The 15,469-nt window shown below is 38.7% G+C and overlaps 1 protein-coding gene across 1 annotated transcript in view; it reads left to right on the top strand.

Annotated features, from left to right (window-relative positions):
- The window catches only part of SPOCK1 (SPARC (osteonectin), cwcv and kazal like domains proteoglycan 1), a 287,013-nt gene that overhangs the window by 192,940 nt on the left and 78,604 nt on the right, over nucleotides 1-15,469 (top strand). The window contains exon 5 of the mRNA XM_031047384.2: nucleotides 991-1,123. Within this exon, the coding sequence (XP_030903244.1) occupies nucleotides 991-1,123 (133 nt within the window). The remainder of the gene's footprint in view (nucleotides 1-990; nucleotides 1,124-15,469) is intronic.

Below are 15,469 nucleotides of genomic sequence, written 5' to 3' on the forward strand. Positions count from 1 at the left end.
GAAATGTATTTCTAGCTGAACTGTTATATCCGATCTTTTTCTGCTGTGGCAAAAGAACAGATGGCAGTTATTTTCCTTGGTCTCCAGCAAACCTGATGCGATGCCTTCCCTTGTAAAGGCTTTCAAGTGAAAAACAGTTACACGTGGCCGAAATGAATCTGCATTGTAACATTGACTTGTGGTTTCTAAAGCAAACTTTTAATCAGCTTCAAACAGTAGGCTGGTGATAATTACTGAATGTGTACCAGTCAAGTAGATCATTATGACAAGAAAATGAGCTATTAATCAGAATCAAGTGCACATGTTTTGCAATAAGTTTTCAGAGCAGATGTCTTTTCATAGACGTTTTTAATGGAATAATTGAGTGGTCCATGACTTGAGGACAACTGCAGTCACTCCCATGGTACAAAGGCATTTGTGGATTTGGAGATGCTTCCTGTTGCTTTATAGTATTCCTGGGGGGACTGTAATTGATCTGAGAATAACAGCTGTTCCATAGCTGGCATGTGGAGAGGGCTGGGGCATGTGCAGTGACAAAGTTGTTTTATATGTTTTTATAGGCATTATATAAATTGCAATGATTTTCAAAGGGTTTTGTTTTAAAATCGTCACTATCTTAACAGTAACTTGGAGGAGGCTGGGTGAATTGTCTCTAAATACAACCTGATGTAACATTGCTTGCCTGCTTCACCAGGAACGCTGCGTACTTCAACAAAATATTCTATTCTTAAGTGAAGTCATTTGTAGTTATAAATCAAAATGAAGCTGCCAAGTATTGTAAATCTAGGACTACCTGCCAATTTATGACTTTTTAGATCGCCTGCTCTACTGTGCCATGTTATAGAAGCATTCTTAAGAGCTATATTTTATTCACAAGCTTTTAATTAATGCTCTGTTGAAAATCTGGCCTTGCCTTATTCAGGGAAGCTTTTTTTTTCTTCTGTTTTATACAAGCATGTTCAAATAAACCTGGTGTCTCTTATTTTACAGCCTTCGACAAAAGAAAGGGAACTTGGCTCAGAAGCACTGGGCTGGACCAGCTAACATAGCCAAGTGCAAGCCTTGCCCCATGACGCATGGCAACACTGTCTGTGGATCTGATGGACACACGTACACTACCAGGGTGAGTTCTGCTGGTGACCCGGTTGCTGTAGTATGAAGATGAAATAGCTTTCATTAATAGGTAGTATTAAAGAACAGTCTACTTTAGTTTGGGAATATTTTTGTGTAAAAAGTGCTGATAAATGTAGGTTTGTGCATATTTGAGCAACAGCAAATCAGAATGACACATCAAAATCTTATGAATTACATGATTCATGTTTCTCTAAATAGCTCATTCTTGCTAATGAAGTGGAGCACTTTAAATATTGATGATACAACAGAAAATTCATTGGACCAGATGGACCTGTTCAGACAAGAGGATTTTGGGATAGTTCCTGTTTTTAAGGTTTGGTCTCCAAATGCTGTGATAACTTGGCAGCCATGATGATCATTGTTCTGTGGTAGTTTTGTGGGGGTTTTAACTTTTTTTCCCCGGCTGCATGGATAATGTATTATAGTTCATTTAAACCACAGTCTTAATAGGCTTGTGTGCCAGATGTAGTGTATATGGTACCAGCAAAAAAGTCCCATAACCCAGTGGGGATAAATTGGCTTGTTGTTATATTGAAAATATGATCACCTTAGGGCTTAACTCAATAAAAGAAACTGGCTTCACAGCCATTCAGCAGTCAGATCTCCCATTAGCAAGTGAAGCCTTTCATGTCTCAGATACATGTGCAAAAGCAGCACTTTAGGCACTGGAAGTTATGTTTAGGGAATACTCCCAAGGTTTTCTTCTCTTCCTGATGCAAGGTAATGTTTAACAGCCAGTAAAACTACCCCTTAAAGTAAAAAAATACACCCTGTGCCCAAAGAAATAAAAATCCAGGAAAGTAAAATGATTAAGAGGAAAAGAAAATCTCTGCTGTAATGTTAACAGTGATGATGATATTGCAGCTACATTATGTTCTCAGCTGAGTAGCTTGAATTCCTCATCCATTAATGGACACAGTATTAAAATGCTGCCATGGCTAATTCATTTCAGCCTCTCTTCTATTCTGGCTGAAGGATTTCCACGGCCAAAGGAGCAAATCAGCAGAAACTCTCTCATCCTTGCACATACAGACTGCAGAAAAAGGGCTCCAAGTTGCCTGTTATACAAGCCACTCTCTAATACCCTCTAGGAGTATGCAGTGCAGTAATTTGGCATTGGTATTTAAGACTAAAATTGGGCTCATTTTGAAAACAACTTTTTTGTTCAACACTTGAGAGTATATAAGACTCTGTAGTAAACAGCTTTCATGGCATATTCTGGCATCGCACTGAGCTCATTTCTATGCAACTTCCCTGCATCTGTTAGTTCTGAGTCTTCTATTTTGACCCTTCTGTATTTTGTACCCTAAGATCCAAATGCTTTTCATAAGAAACTCTGCCAATGTCATAAATTTGCCAAACTATTGTGACTACCGATATAAGCTTGACAACTATAATTAAGACATCAAACAATTCCTGTTCCTGACATGCTTGACTATCAAAGACGCACCACCCAGAAGCTGTCTCTGTTTAAAGGAGTCTCTTGTAAGATTCATTCAGAAGACACTTTGTCTCATCTTCATTTATTGTGTATTTAATTATCAATTCGTCTTTTCCTAGCAATTGAAGACTGCATGCTGTTGGTATCTCAAGTGCAGCAACTTCTTTTCCACAATTTTTTTCCGTGTTCTCCATCACTGCCTGCGGATGAGAGGGTTTCATTGCTTTCTGAGTACTCTTCTGCAGGAGCAATTACTTGTCATATTGTGTATTTGTAGTTGCTTTTTCTAAAGCTTTCTTTTGACTGAAGGCTCCTCCAGTGTCATGATGATTGGCAATCTTTCTGTAGCATCCAGTCCTAGCAAGTGGATACATGTCTGATTAACCTTTATGAAATCACAGAGAGATGTTTATAGCAATGGAGTTACTGTTTTCTGTACAGAGTACAGTGTAAATCTCAGAGTACCTAACCTGTAGAACATGATTGTCTGTACAACTTCTTCTAAAAGCTTTGCTTCATTGATGCTTCCCCCAGAAGACAGATTTTGGTAAATGAGCTGAAAATACTTTAAACAGAGCATTAAAAGTAAATGGTATATTTTAATGTCCTAACAAAGAACATTTTTATGGTCAGTAATGATCTTGGGTTTGTGGTATCTTTTATAAACAGAATAAACTGCTTCCCTCAAATTTACCAGCAGTTTTCACCGGATGCTGTAATCCATCTTTCTTGCCCTTAAGTCACTAAAATCAAAGCTTTTCTTTGGCAATTCTCTTTCACATGCAGTGCTGTTGACATATATTATTTCTGGTACTGCACTGGTGGCATGACATAGTATTGACTGCAAAAATGCAGGAAGGTGCTCAGTTTGAGTTTTGCCTTTTCCTGCCAGTACAGCAGTGGGTTTGGGCTTACAGCTCATGGCCTGGCAGAGCACCATCAAAGCATTTCACTAGTGACTGGGGGCTACCATTCAACACTATCTGTAATGTTAGTACCAGGGATTGCTCTTAACATGTTTTGAACATGTTTAGAGGTAAAAATGAATGAAAAGTACATAGCAGAAGTATGACTGACAGTAGTAAAATGCAGCTGCAACTTGGGTGTCAATAAATGCAGTGAAATTCACATTAAGAGAAAATAACCAAATATACATATCTCAAGCTCTTATTTAGGTACTTGATCTCAGAATAATTCTGCCTATTTCTTGGAAGACATGGTAGACCTATAGGTAAGAAACTAGAAAGAGTGATCCAACCCAAAGTACTCAATAATACACAGGTCAGAGGGAAAAATGTGAAATGTAAACTGTAAGCCATCATTTAAGCTTACTGGTTGATATAGAGGCTCAGGATTTTTAACGCCGTCTTTCAGTTGCACCAAATACATAAAAGCCTTCAGGCTCTCAGCTAATTTACTGAGGACTAGTCAAAGGAATGGTTCTCTCTTTCTTTGAAAAAGAAGTCTTCCATTGAGAAATATTTAAAGGTATTGGTTTCCAACACAACGGTAAATGGGAAAAATGTTGAAAATGATGAGGAGTCCATACCCAGATCTTGTGCTACAAGGGATTTTGAAAGTATCACCTCAACTATCACAATAGGATACACAACATACTGAGTACTTTGATGGACCTTAAGTTGAGTCAGCTTCATACGTGCAAGTTGTACTGCTTGAAAAATCTCACCAATACTTAAGCATTAAACGTTTCTGGCTCTTAAGTGTTTTCAAAAGTTGTTTCCGTTGTTGACTTGAGTGGTTTCATTTGTTTCACACAAGTGCTGATGTTGAAGGGGAGAGGATGTTTGGCTGTGGTGTGCAGTGGGGTTTTTATTCTTGTTTGGTTTTCCAGATGACAAATTAACTCTTCTGAGCAGAGATTCTTTAGTCGCACCAATAATTCAGTGCTTGTGCTTGACAAAATGTGAACACAGATGTGACCATTATCTACTCAGTCCTCATACTGTTTCCAGCAATTGTTCCTAGCATTTTTTGGTTTACTTTCACAATTTAGTTACATTTCTGGAAACATTAAAAAGCCTCTATCACCCTTTCCTGTTCTCTTTGCACTCCATGGGCTTCAGGTTTGCACTGAGTCTCTCTAGCTACTGCTTGAAATGCAAATGTTTTAAAATGCCCACGTTCTCTGTCATATAATAAGACTTAATGAAAAAGAAATGTCTGTTTCCTGAGCATAACAGCTCTGTTTAATACTCTGACAATACAAAGCACCTCCATAGTCTTATTGCAATCTGAGTTTTCAAAGCTCTTTAAAGTACTAATGAATTAAGCTTATGAGGTAAGTAAGCCCTGGGAAGAGCACTATGTAATTAGTTAATGTTTTTGTCGGCAGCACATTAAGATCGCTGTAGCTGTCAGTTTTACAGGAAGTTTAATTAAGCTATTTAATAAAGCAATTACCTGAACATGGCGACGACTGCACTTAAATAATCAGAAAATGAAAATAAGGATGATCTGAAATTCTGAAACATACCACCTCAATGACTAATGCTCCTTTCAAAGATGGAAAGGTACATTGGTATCATTATTATGCTTCTAATTAGGTACATTGTTGTTCTGCAAAGTTTAATTAAATCATTGCAAACTAATTAAGGCCCTGATCATGTCTCTTTTTGTCTGAAAAGGGAAAATTGCCTCCTGTTGTCATAACATTAGGTAACAACTTTGATATTGAGGGATGTGCAAGAGGAATAATTTTCTGACAATCTTGAAATGAGAGGGAAAATAATGACTGAAATAATGGTGCTCGTAGTTAAATGTGTGCAATGTGAGTGCTGCTGCGTGTAATTAGGAGGAATCCGTATTGAGAAGCACAGTTAATAAGGATTTGTTAAAAGTGTCCAAGTGTGGAATACTTAGTGCAACATGGTTTGGTTTTCCATAAATTGGCTGGATTACCTGTGATTTTGGTGAGATTTGCTGTCATCCAGCTTTGGTTATTTGCACAGCTTTCCCTCACTGTGGTTGGTTGAAAGCATGACTTAGTCTTTCCTGAGAGAAAACAAGATACAAAGCAGAGGCTTAGAAAGCGTCAAGACCTGTCCTGCCCTCAGTTAGATGAAGAGTTGGATTAAATTCTGTATTAACTTCATCTTTTGTTTGGTTTTGTAAGGGAAAATTAAGGAAATCAGTGCAAGAGGGTATGGCATGGGGAGTAAGATAGCGAAGATTAAGACAAGGTAGGATATGGTTAAAGAAAACCGTGGAGAAGAAAATCGAGTCATCCTCATGCATTTGCTCCTTGCACAAAGTTTAAAGGCTGTTGATGGGGGGTACAGGAATAAATTAGTTTTTCCTCTCCCCCTCCTCTTTTTCTTAGTCTTCTTGGTTTTGATGTATGAATTCTTAGTTTTTAATCTGCAAATTCAGCTCTTTGCTCTGAGTTCAAAGTCTAGGCCTGGCATAGTCTATCACAGCTTGAACCTGTACATGGTAGATCTGTTACACTACCCAATTCTTCCACTGACCTATGTTGTGATGCTGAGCAAGTCGCATTTTTCTCATTCATAGTTAGGAAAGATCTGGTCTCTTAATAAAATACTGGGAGAGCTACTCTGAAGTCATGATGAAAAAAGCTTGTGTGATTTAAGGGTTGGGGGGTTGTGGTGTTGTCTTTCATCTGTGTTAAATCAAATGGTTTATATAAGGAATGACATCACCATTGGTAAATTTCCTGGAGTTTACTGATCAAGCTAGTCAGGTTTTTTAATGGAGCATTCAAATATCTTTGTGTGGAAATCAAGAGAGGTCTTGGGATATGACTCTTCTGATGGATTTTTCTATGGGAAAAATATTTTACCTCATTGTTACTACTTCCTTATACCCGCATCAGGAATATTCATTCCTATTTCAACATTCATTCCTGCTTCAACCTTCATTCCTATTTCATTATAATTCATTTTGTTGCAATGGGGCTCTTAACTGTAGCGATACAATCTGGCATGATGCTTTCAGCATCACTGGCTTCATTCTCAGAAGTAACAGGGGAGCCCCACAGGACTATGGGTGAACTAGAATTTGCCTAATTTCAAGTACCTTTGTAGATCATTCATTTGATTTGGGCACATTTGGCTATTGTATTCCCAACAAAGTAGATGTTTTCTCAGCCTGTACTCTGGGCCAGTGAGACTTGTGTTCCTATAGTTAAAAAGCTGTGTGAAGCTGGTTTTGCCTAATCAAGCTGTAAGCAATAAACTTTGGCAAATCATGGAGCTCTGTACTCTGCCCACCACAGCTGCACGTTTTATTTGAATTGAAGCATGAGGTGAGCAATGCTATTTGATCAAGTGCTGATTATCCTAAAGACATCCTGTTGTTGATATATTTTTCTCTCAATGAATGAGCAGAGAATCAGGAATAAGCTAGATCTTGATTCTTGTGTACCTGGTAACCCATGTTAACTTCTTAAGATATGTATGTCTAAAGGGTTTCTTTGCATATGCTCGAAGAACAATATCTTTTGTTCAATCAATGGACTCAAATTGCTTTTTTGTCTCCTATGTCCATTTCAGTGCTGCCTTCTAGGGGTGTTTTGGCTACAGATAATCCAGGACAAAGAGATCGGTGCTTTCCCCTGGTTAAAGTTACCTTTATTAAACTCTGAGGGTGCTGGGAAATCCAGCTTTTGAACTCTGCTCATATAACCAGAGAATCCAGCAAATTTTTGAGTTTCTTTACAAATTCCATTTACTTTTATCTTGAATCAGAGAAACTTTTGCTTTTCAGTGGTGTGAGAAAGTAAATTCAAAGTCCCAAACAATCTTCTACCAATTTCATATCCTAACTGGGAAAAACCTGACTAACGTAACCACTGATCTGTGTGTTGGGGCTACTTCTGTGACAGCTTCCCAGCTAAACCCCATGAATTTATACATGTTGGTAAGATTTTTCACCTGGCATAATATGAATCGTGAGAACAGCCAGAATAGAGGTTTCTGCAGTGAATCAGTAGAGGAGAAAACAAGAGCGCTGGGCAATTTTTACAGGGTAAGGGTTGCTTTGTCTTATTGCCAGGTTTGAGATTGCATGAATTAATGGGAAATTGCTAGGGCCCAAGACATGATATCCTTCCTTCAGAGACTGATTGTTGCTGTCTCTTTAGTCTTTGGAGAAGGAGTCTCCATTAACACAGTTGTGTAAACAGGGATTGGAGAAAAAAAAACCCAAATTGACAAAAAAAACCCCATCAAGAAATCTTTTTAATCCCATAAAGAATCTTTTCATACAGAAGATATTGATTGTTCTTGTGGGAATCTGGCTACTTAAAACTCTGTGAAAGCCCCTGGTCAGTGTTGGAAAGTGAAGGGGGTTGCTTTGGTTCTGCTGGAGCTGGTGTGATCTCTTCTGTACATAAAGGCAGGACAGAGAAATATCGAAGACATTCTGGGGACAGAGTTAGGTGGATCCTAACCTGGTTTTGTTCCTCTTTGATATAATTTTCTTAAGGAGAAATCAGTTAAAATTCCTACTGCTTTGATTTCCACTAGAACCAGTGAGCAAAGGGCCCTGACAGAAAGCAAAACTTATCCAAAGTTGTACCTCCAAGTTTTAGCAATTATGGGATAAGCGAGTTGGTCTAATTGGAGTATAGCAATGTTTGTCTCTTTTCTCTAGCCTTGCCTAGCAGGGAAAGGATATTTTTAGGTTGTTTTTCCATGTTTTAGCATTGCTCAGTCTAAACCAATTTGGCTTTGCCCTTACCGGACTCTTTGTGATTAACGTATTTTGTCAGCTTCAGAATCTGTATTTTTCTCTTTAATTCCAGAATCTAGTGTTTTACCATAGTTAAGGCTTGTCAGAGTTGAATGCTTTAATTATTAAGTTAAGCCTCCAGAATGTGGGGGAGATTGAGATTAAAATGTCTCTATTAGGTGTGCAATTCATTCTTCCTTTTAGTTTGGTAACTTGAGTACAGAGAAAACACAGTTTAAACTCCCTAATAAAAACTTCTCACTGTGTAGCTGCAGCAGTGATGTACAAATACCTTGCTGGGAAATGCAATGTAGGAACCCGTGCAGAATTAAATAACCTCCAGGTCTCCAACAAACATGCACCGTCACTGAGCGACAGGAAGAGGTGAAGTTTCAGGCAACATAAAGCACTGAAGTTCTTTACAAGCCAGTTGTCCCAAATGGCTCAAATAACATTCATAGAGCTCTATAAAGCAACTGAAAGAGCTCATCATCTCAGTGCAGTGCAGAATTTTGTGGTAGTTGTACTGAGTTTCAGCAGGACTCCCACAGGATAATAAAGTCTAAGCCAAACAAAAGTAATACAATCTTGAGGGGTTTATGTTTGGGGGTTATTGCATTCATTTGAATTGAGTAGATTCAATTTCTAAGATTCACTTAAATGTATCTTCCTTAAATTGGGTATATTCATTCATGTTTACCCACTAAAAGTCTCTAGTAATTAGACCTGATGTATGATAATGAAGCTCCTCACACTTATATGTCAGCTGTTGCCAGATTACCACCCCCCCCCCCCCCCCCAAAAAAAGCCATCTTTGAAATGGGTGAATTATACACATCTGAAACATTCTTTGCCAAGGTATTGACAAATAGCAATAAATATCTTGTGATTTTTTTTTTAATGGCAATCTGTAGCTGTATTTTAAGCATGCTAAAATAGTTTTAATATAGATTCTTGTTTCGTTTTGGTGTTTTGTGGGAGTTCTGCTTTGGGGGAGGGGGTGTCTTTTGGGCTTTGGGGGGGGGGGTTGTTTGTTTGGGGGTGTGGGTGTTTTTTTAAGGGGGAAAACTGACTTTTGTTACATAGCAAAGACCAATGCTGAAGAAGAGCAGCACATTGCAGGAAAGGTTTGCTCCCTGTGCCTTTCTGATTTACCCACATAGACTTCTTATGGAAGGATGAAATGTTTAGAATGTTACTGATTTTCCTCCTTCCCATTTATGGATTTCTAAGTGTTGAAGGCAGTGTTTTTAATTGGGCACGCAGGTAACTGCTGGCAGTGATTACAAGTCTGAATATGTAACGCTCACACTGTTGGCTGCTCAGTATTCCAAAAACTCGGAAAAACAACCTAGGGAGTGTTCTTAAATTTATGTGCTGAAGTCTTGCTGAAGTAAGTGAGACCACATCTCATCAGCATCTTGAAAACTGAAGTTATGTGCCTGTCCTCAGGCTGGAAGACATAGGCCTATCAGTCACTTTTTACACTGCAAGTGAACATCTTGGTTGGTTGTCTAGATCACTCCAAAAGTTGTTGGGTTTTGTGTTTGCTTTGGGGTTTTTTTCTGGTGTTGGTTATTCTGTAGCTGAGGGGCTGGAACAGGTTTCCCAAGGAAGCTGTGAATTAGTTGTGACAGTGTTTAAGGCTAGGTTGGATCACGTCCTGGGTGCCATGGTTTAGTGTGAGGTGTCCCTGCCCATGGCAGGGGGGTTGGAACTGGATGATCTTAAGGTCCTTTCCAACCCTAACTATTCTGTGATTCTATGAAGCACATCACCAGCAATCACTTGCTTGGGCATATTACCCCAAAAGAGAGAACATTAGATGCTGCTAGAAGAAAAGCATAACTTGTGACTTTTGCTTTTCACATGTGTGGAAGAAGCCAGTACTGGATGACAGAAGATGATGTACTTTATTAATAAAGCTTCTACATTAAAATTATAGCAGGTGCACAGGGAGAAAGGAGAAGCAGTGAATAGACTGTGAGTTGTGTACTTTGAATTACTGTGTCAGTAATGATGGATGGAGCAAACAATGGAATTTGACCTGTCACATTATGCTTATGAGGCTGTAAGCCTAAAGGCATTTGTAATTGGCTTCAGCCAGCAATGTTAATGAAGGTGGATTGGAAAATTAGATTATTTGAATGATACAGACTGCTTTACATTTTTAGCATTCAAAAGAAAAGGCTAGAAACTCAAAAGGACTGAAGCCATAAGGCTTGTTCTTTGTAAACTGTCTCTTGTCCCTGTATAATAGAGCAGGCAAAGGAATACTTCTGAGATAACAAGTTCATACCATGTAGAATAGGAGTTATTTAAAATGATTCTGTGGGGCACAGTTTTTAAACATTGTGTGGGAGGCACAATGTGCATGGTTTCCACGAACAGTAATGGGATTTATGTGTGTATCTTCTTTATATTGTGCATCATGCTTAAACGTGCATGATGTGTAGTATAACTAGACTAGAAAATGCATCTTGGGGTTGACATTACACAATCAGTTGTCAGTGTGGTGTGAAGTGCACAAGTGAACGCTTTTCTTGTGTTTTAAAAACTGCGTACAGCTAAGTTGAGTTTTGAATAGCCATGCACAAAGGAATTGCATCACATTAAATGTGTTTAGTTGGTGTTGGAAAGAAATCACATTGATATTATATGCATCATATTGAAGAGGTATTATGATATTACAGGTAGAACTATATGCACAGTCTTGAGTGAAAGCATTTCATTAGAAAATGTCAGTCTAAGCTCAGTGTTTTCAGCAAAATCACTGCTCTGAGCTTGCACTAAGGCAAAATTTGGAGCGGAACCTGCGCGGGCCTTCAAAATATCCATCCCTGGGGCTGTCAGTCAGCTGGAACCTGCTCAGTGATAACTTGGAGGTTGATGGTTCTTCCTGGGGGGATAGGGAGTGCTTTGGTGGAAGGGTTGCAGTTGGTTTTTTCTGTTGGTTTGGGATATTTTTTTTTGCAGGAGAGAGTTTGGGTGGTAGAGAGGACCTGGGAATGTTGCAGTGATCAACTGCAGAGGGTGCAGCAGGTGGTTTAGAACTGATGGTCTTGGGATAGAGTCTGTAGGAAGGAAAAATAGGAACGGTGAGAATATTATAGTGCGGCTGGGAAGATGCAGGGGATATGAGTTCATAGAGAAATTTGGCTTATTGTCACTGTTTGCAGAACAGCTTATACATACTGGGTCTGTGCCCAGCCACTGGCAATTGGATGATACAAGTGGAATTAATTTTACTCACTGAGGGCTTTCTTCCCAAAGGTAATACTATGCAAAACAGAAAGGGAGAGCTCAACTAGTTACATTCCCCTCATCTGTGATATTTACATCATAAATGGAGGAAAGCAGAGAATAAAGTTTAAAATACAGGGAGTTATACCCATTAGTTTCTGTTTTCATATGCTTTGGACTGTTCTCTGATGGTATATACTTTTACCCGTTTTAATGTGTTTCGGCTAGAAATAGGTAGGAAGAAATGATTGCAGTCAAAATACATTCTTCTACTTTGCTATAGTGTAATCATAGTAAAAGATAATGGTATATATTTTGTTCCACGTGTAGGACAGTGGAGGATATTTTCTTGTTAATGCAAGTTTTGTGTTCCCATTGTAGTCACCTGTTCATACTGAGAAAAGAATATGAGTGGGTCATTTTAGGTCTAGCCAGCTGTATTCTTTCTTGTAGGAGATTCTGATGAAAAGGTAGGGAAATAAAGGAGAAAGGGAAGTTTCCTAGTTTAGATTTCAGTAATGCTGGTTGATTGAGCAGACATCTCAAAAATCTTTTAGTAATCTGCATTGTCACATCAGGAAAAGACTTTTTTAAAATGAGTGATATAGGGGGGAGGGAATGTCAAAATGTCATTTAAAGAAGTTTCCTCATGCAGCATGGACAGGGTAAAGAGCCTTTAAAAACTTCAGCACTTGAATGGAGATGGTGATGGCTTTCTTCAGTCAGTGACTAAGACACAGCACTATGTTCATTTGCATTTCATGAGATGAGTGAGTTCAAGAATGCAAATAGAAAAGCAGAGGCTTTTTAAGGGGAGAGGGAAGAGACAGCTTGAATAACAGTGCCAATTCTTGTGTAGGATAGAAAAGACAGGAAAACCTTGTAGGACACAGATCTAATCTGGGATTCTGCCCAGCCTTCTTTCGGATTTCACCCCACATGGCCTCTGCAAATAGATCTTGTGTCCTGGGGCAGTACATGGCAGCAGCATTCAAATCCTCCCCATTTGATGGCATGTCTTCTGCAGATTACATCCACCCTGTGTGAGCTCTGGGGTGGTGAGATGGAACTGCTGATGGAGCTCATTCAGCCAGGAAATGTTTCTTTTTGCCCTATTCTTGTTTATCTGTCTGCAGAACGTGGTTCTTGAAAATTAGCCTATGGTCTAATATTTTATGTTAATTCATAGCATTTCTGTTCTTACAGACATATTATCACATCATGTAATGCCTCTTCTCTGCCACCATGTACTATTTGGGCTGTAGGTGAATCTTTGATTTTCATTTTCTGTATTATATTTGGGTAACTGAAGTGTTAGATTGGTCCAGCTAACTGGAGAGATGAAATCAGGCTCTTATTTAGCTACTCAGCAGCTGTGTCCTCCTCTCATGTAACGAACTGTGTCTTTTCCACAGCTTTCTCACACCTCCCTAGCTTAGAATGACACAGCATAATGTTTGTAAACCTCCGTTTCTATTATGGCTATAAAAGCTCTCTTCCTCCATCATGCTTAAAGCAGAGAATTGATTTGAAGTCCATAGTTGGATTTCCAATAGCAGCTCCCTCTTCAAATCACCCAGTTGAAGTGCAGAATGCTCTCCCTTTGCAGCACAGCTCCCTTTAAAGGTTGGGGGCACTGCTTAACACCTTAAACTCGAGCAGATGCGGATACAGGTATCAAGTTCTTTGCTAAGAAGAAAGCTGCTGGGTGAACTCAAACAGTTGTGTAAAGTACTGCAGTTGTGGTTCAAACTAAGACCAGGTTTGTGTAACAGTTGTGCTTGTAGCAATGTGGGTGTACTGGTGTGAGTGGGGAGCCATTGTGTCCAGGCTTGCTCTCACTGTTGGCACACAGACAGCGCCACAAGACTGAAAATAAGGAAGAAAAGGTTCTACTTTAAAATCTCAGCTTGCAAGAAAGACAATTTCATATAAATGTTGGGCATAGGTGAACAGAAAACAAAGGGTAGAGAATGTTTCCAGTATTGCTTCACAGGATGAGACTATTACCAAGGCTAAATTGTAGTCATTGAGATGCTTTTCATCATCCCCCTTTGTCTTTCTAAAATGTCTTGAAGCTGGAATTAATCCTACCCTTAAAGTTAAAATTCAAGTTGTTAACAGAAAGACAGTCCTCAACCTGTAGGATTTATATCTGCACAGACCAATGCTATTGACCCTGCTAAACAGACTTACCGTAACACTTCAGTTTTAATATTGACCTAAGGTAAAAGTAGAATGGATGATGTTTTCAGAGAGACAATGAAAAAGAAAACTGTTGTCGAATGGAGGCATTGGCAAGGGTATATATATCCAGAAATGCACAAGAATGCTTATAAAAATTAAAAATAACTTTAAAAAGGCAATACAATAGGTCATACATAGTTAATTCTGTTGTGAATGTGAAAGCCTGGCTTCCACAATTGCTATTCCTGTTATTTTTGCTCCATTACTTTCACTATTACTTACTAGGCAAACAGGATCCCCACAATCCATCAATGTGGTTTCTGCACACTCCTCCAAGGGCTCAGAATAGTTTCCTCACATCTGGAATCACAAGTGTGTGACATCTTTTAGTGTCATTCAGAGTGTAATTGTGATAAAACGTGAGGGTAAATCTGAGGATGGAGGTGATCTTTACATTTATAGGCAGCAATAACACATAAGAGTAAGAACCTGCAGTGAAATAAATACTAAAAGGAAATCTGAAAACTACCTGTGTCCCCAGATGTTTTAAAGCTAAAATGAGTTTATAATCACTCATTTTTCCTGCCAAACAAATGGCATCTACAAACCTTTAGTCATGTTTGGATATGACTTAACCAGAGGGTGGGAGCAAAGTATACTTTCAGATTCAGTGCATAAATAACAACTTGCGTGACTTCTTGACCCAGCTCATAATTAACAGCCTGCTCTTGGTTTTATGGGTAACTTTTTCCCTCATTTTGACCTAACTAAAATAGAATTGTAAATGGAAGATCACAAATAAAAACTGTTATTACTTTTTAGCTGCGTAACAAATAGAATTAATCAATGGAATTAATTATCTGTGGAAATGACATCATTACAAGGCAAAAGCAGTATCTGGACTATCTATAAATCTGAAGCAGAATATCAAAAGATATAAAACTGAGCTCCGCAGAAAGTACAAAATAATTAATTTCATTCATGGGGGGTTCTTACTGGGGATTGCAGATGCACTGTTTGAAAAGCAGTGTCTTATTAAATACAAATTAGATTAGATAAAATGCTAAAAGCCTCCTGTAGATCAAAGCTTCAACTTGTTAATGAACTTTTTCCCCTCTTAACTTTAGATTTGCAAGTTATTTTAGGAATATCTTGCCTTTCACACAAATGAAATTTGCTTGCTAGAAATTCCAGTTTTAAAGCCTCTCTGTGTTTAACGTAGAGAGATAAGTCAGAGGCACCTGGCACCCAGGGGGGCTAGATGCTGTAAAATACAGCATGAAGCCTGAAGACATTTACAGATCTTATGTACCCACTTTAAGTTACAGGGAGACTGAAATAAAAGGCTGTTTCTGCTGATGTGTTGCACTAGACTGGAGTACGGTCTGCTTTGTGCTGGATGCCAAACCTGGGACCGTAGGGTATGTATCATGACCACGTTCTGCTGTGAAGCTGGTATCAAAAGCCTTTCAGTTCAAACAAACAAATAATAGAAAATAACCACAAAATCCTTTGTAAGAAAAATGGAAGAGGAATGCTAGCCTGTACAGAGACCTCTCTGTATCTTCAGAACTAAAATCTGTCATCATAGAGCCTCTATGGGAGGGTTAGTAGCAGAAGCATGTTTTATTACTTAAATATATCTTGCCCAGGCAACACTGAGTAGAGAAAACCCTTTTGAGTTATACAACTCTTTGATGGGATGCCATAAGGTCTTTCATTTTAAGCCAGTAAATTCCAGAGCAGTAATTT

The sequence above is a fragment of the Melopsittacus undulatus genome, chromosome 10 (assembly GCF_012275295.1).
Source record: "Melopsittacus undulatus isolate bMelUnd1 chromosome 10, bMelUnd1.mat.Z, whole genome shotgun sequence".
In the NCBI taxonomy this organism is placed as follows: domain Eukaryota; kingdom Metazoa; phylum Chordata; class Aves; order Psittaciformes; family Psittaculidae; genus Melopsittacus; species Melopsittacus undulatus.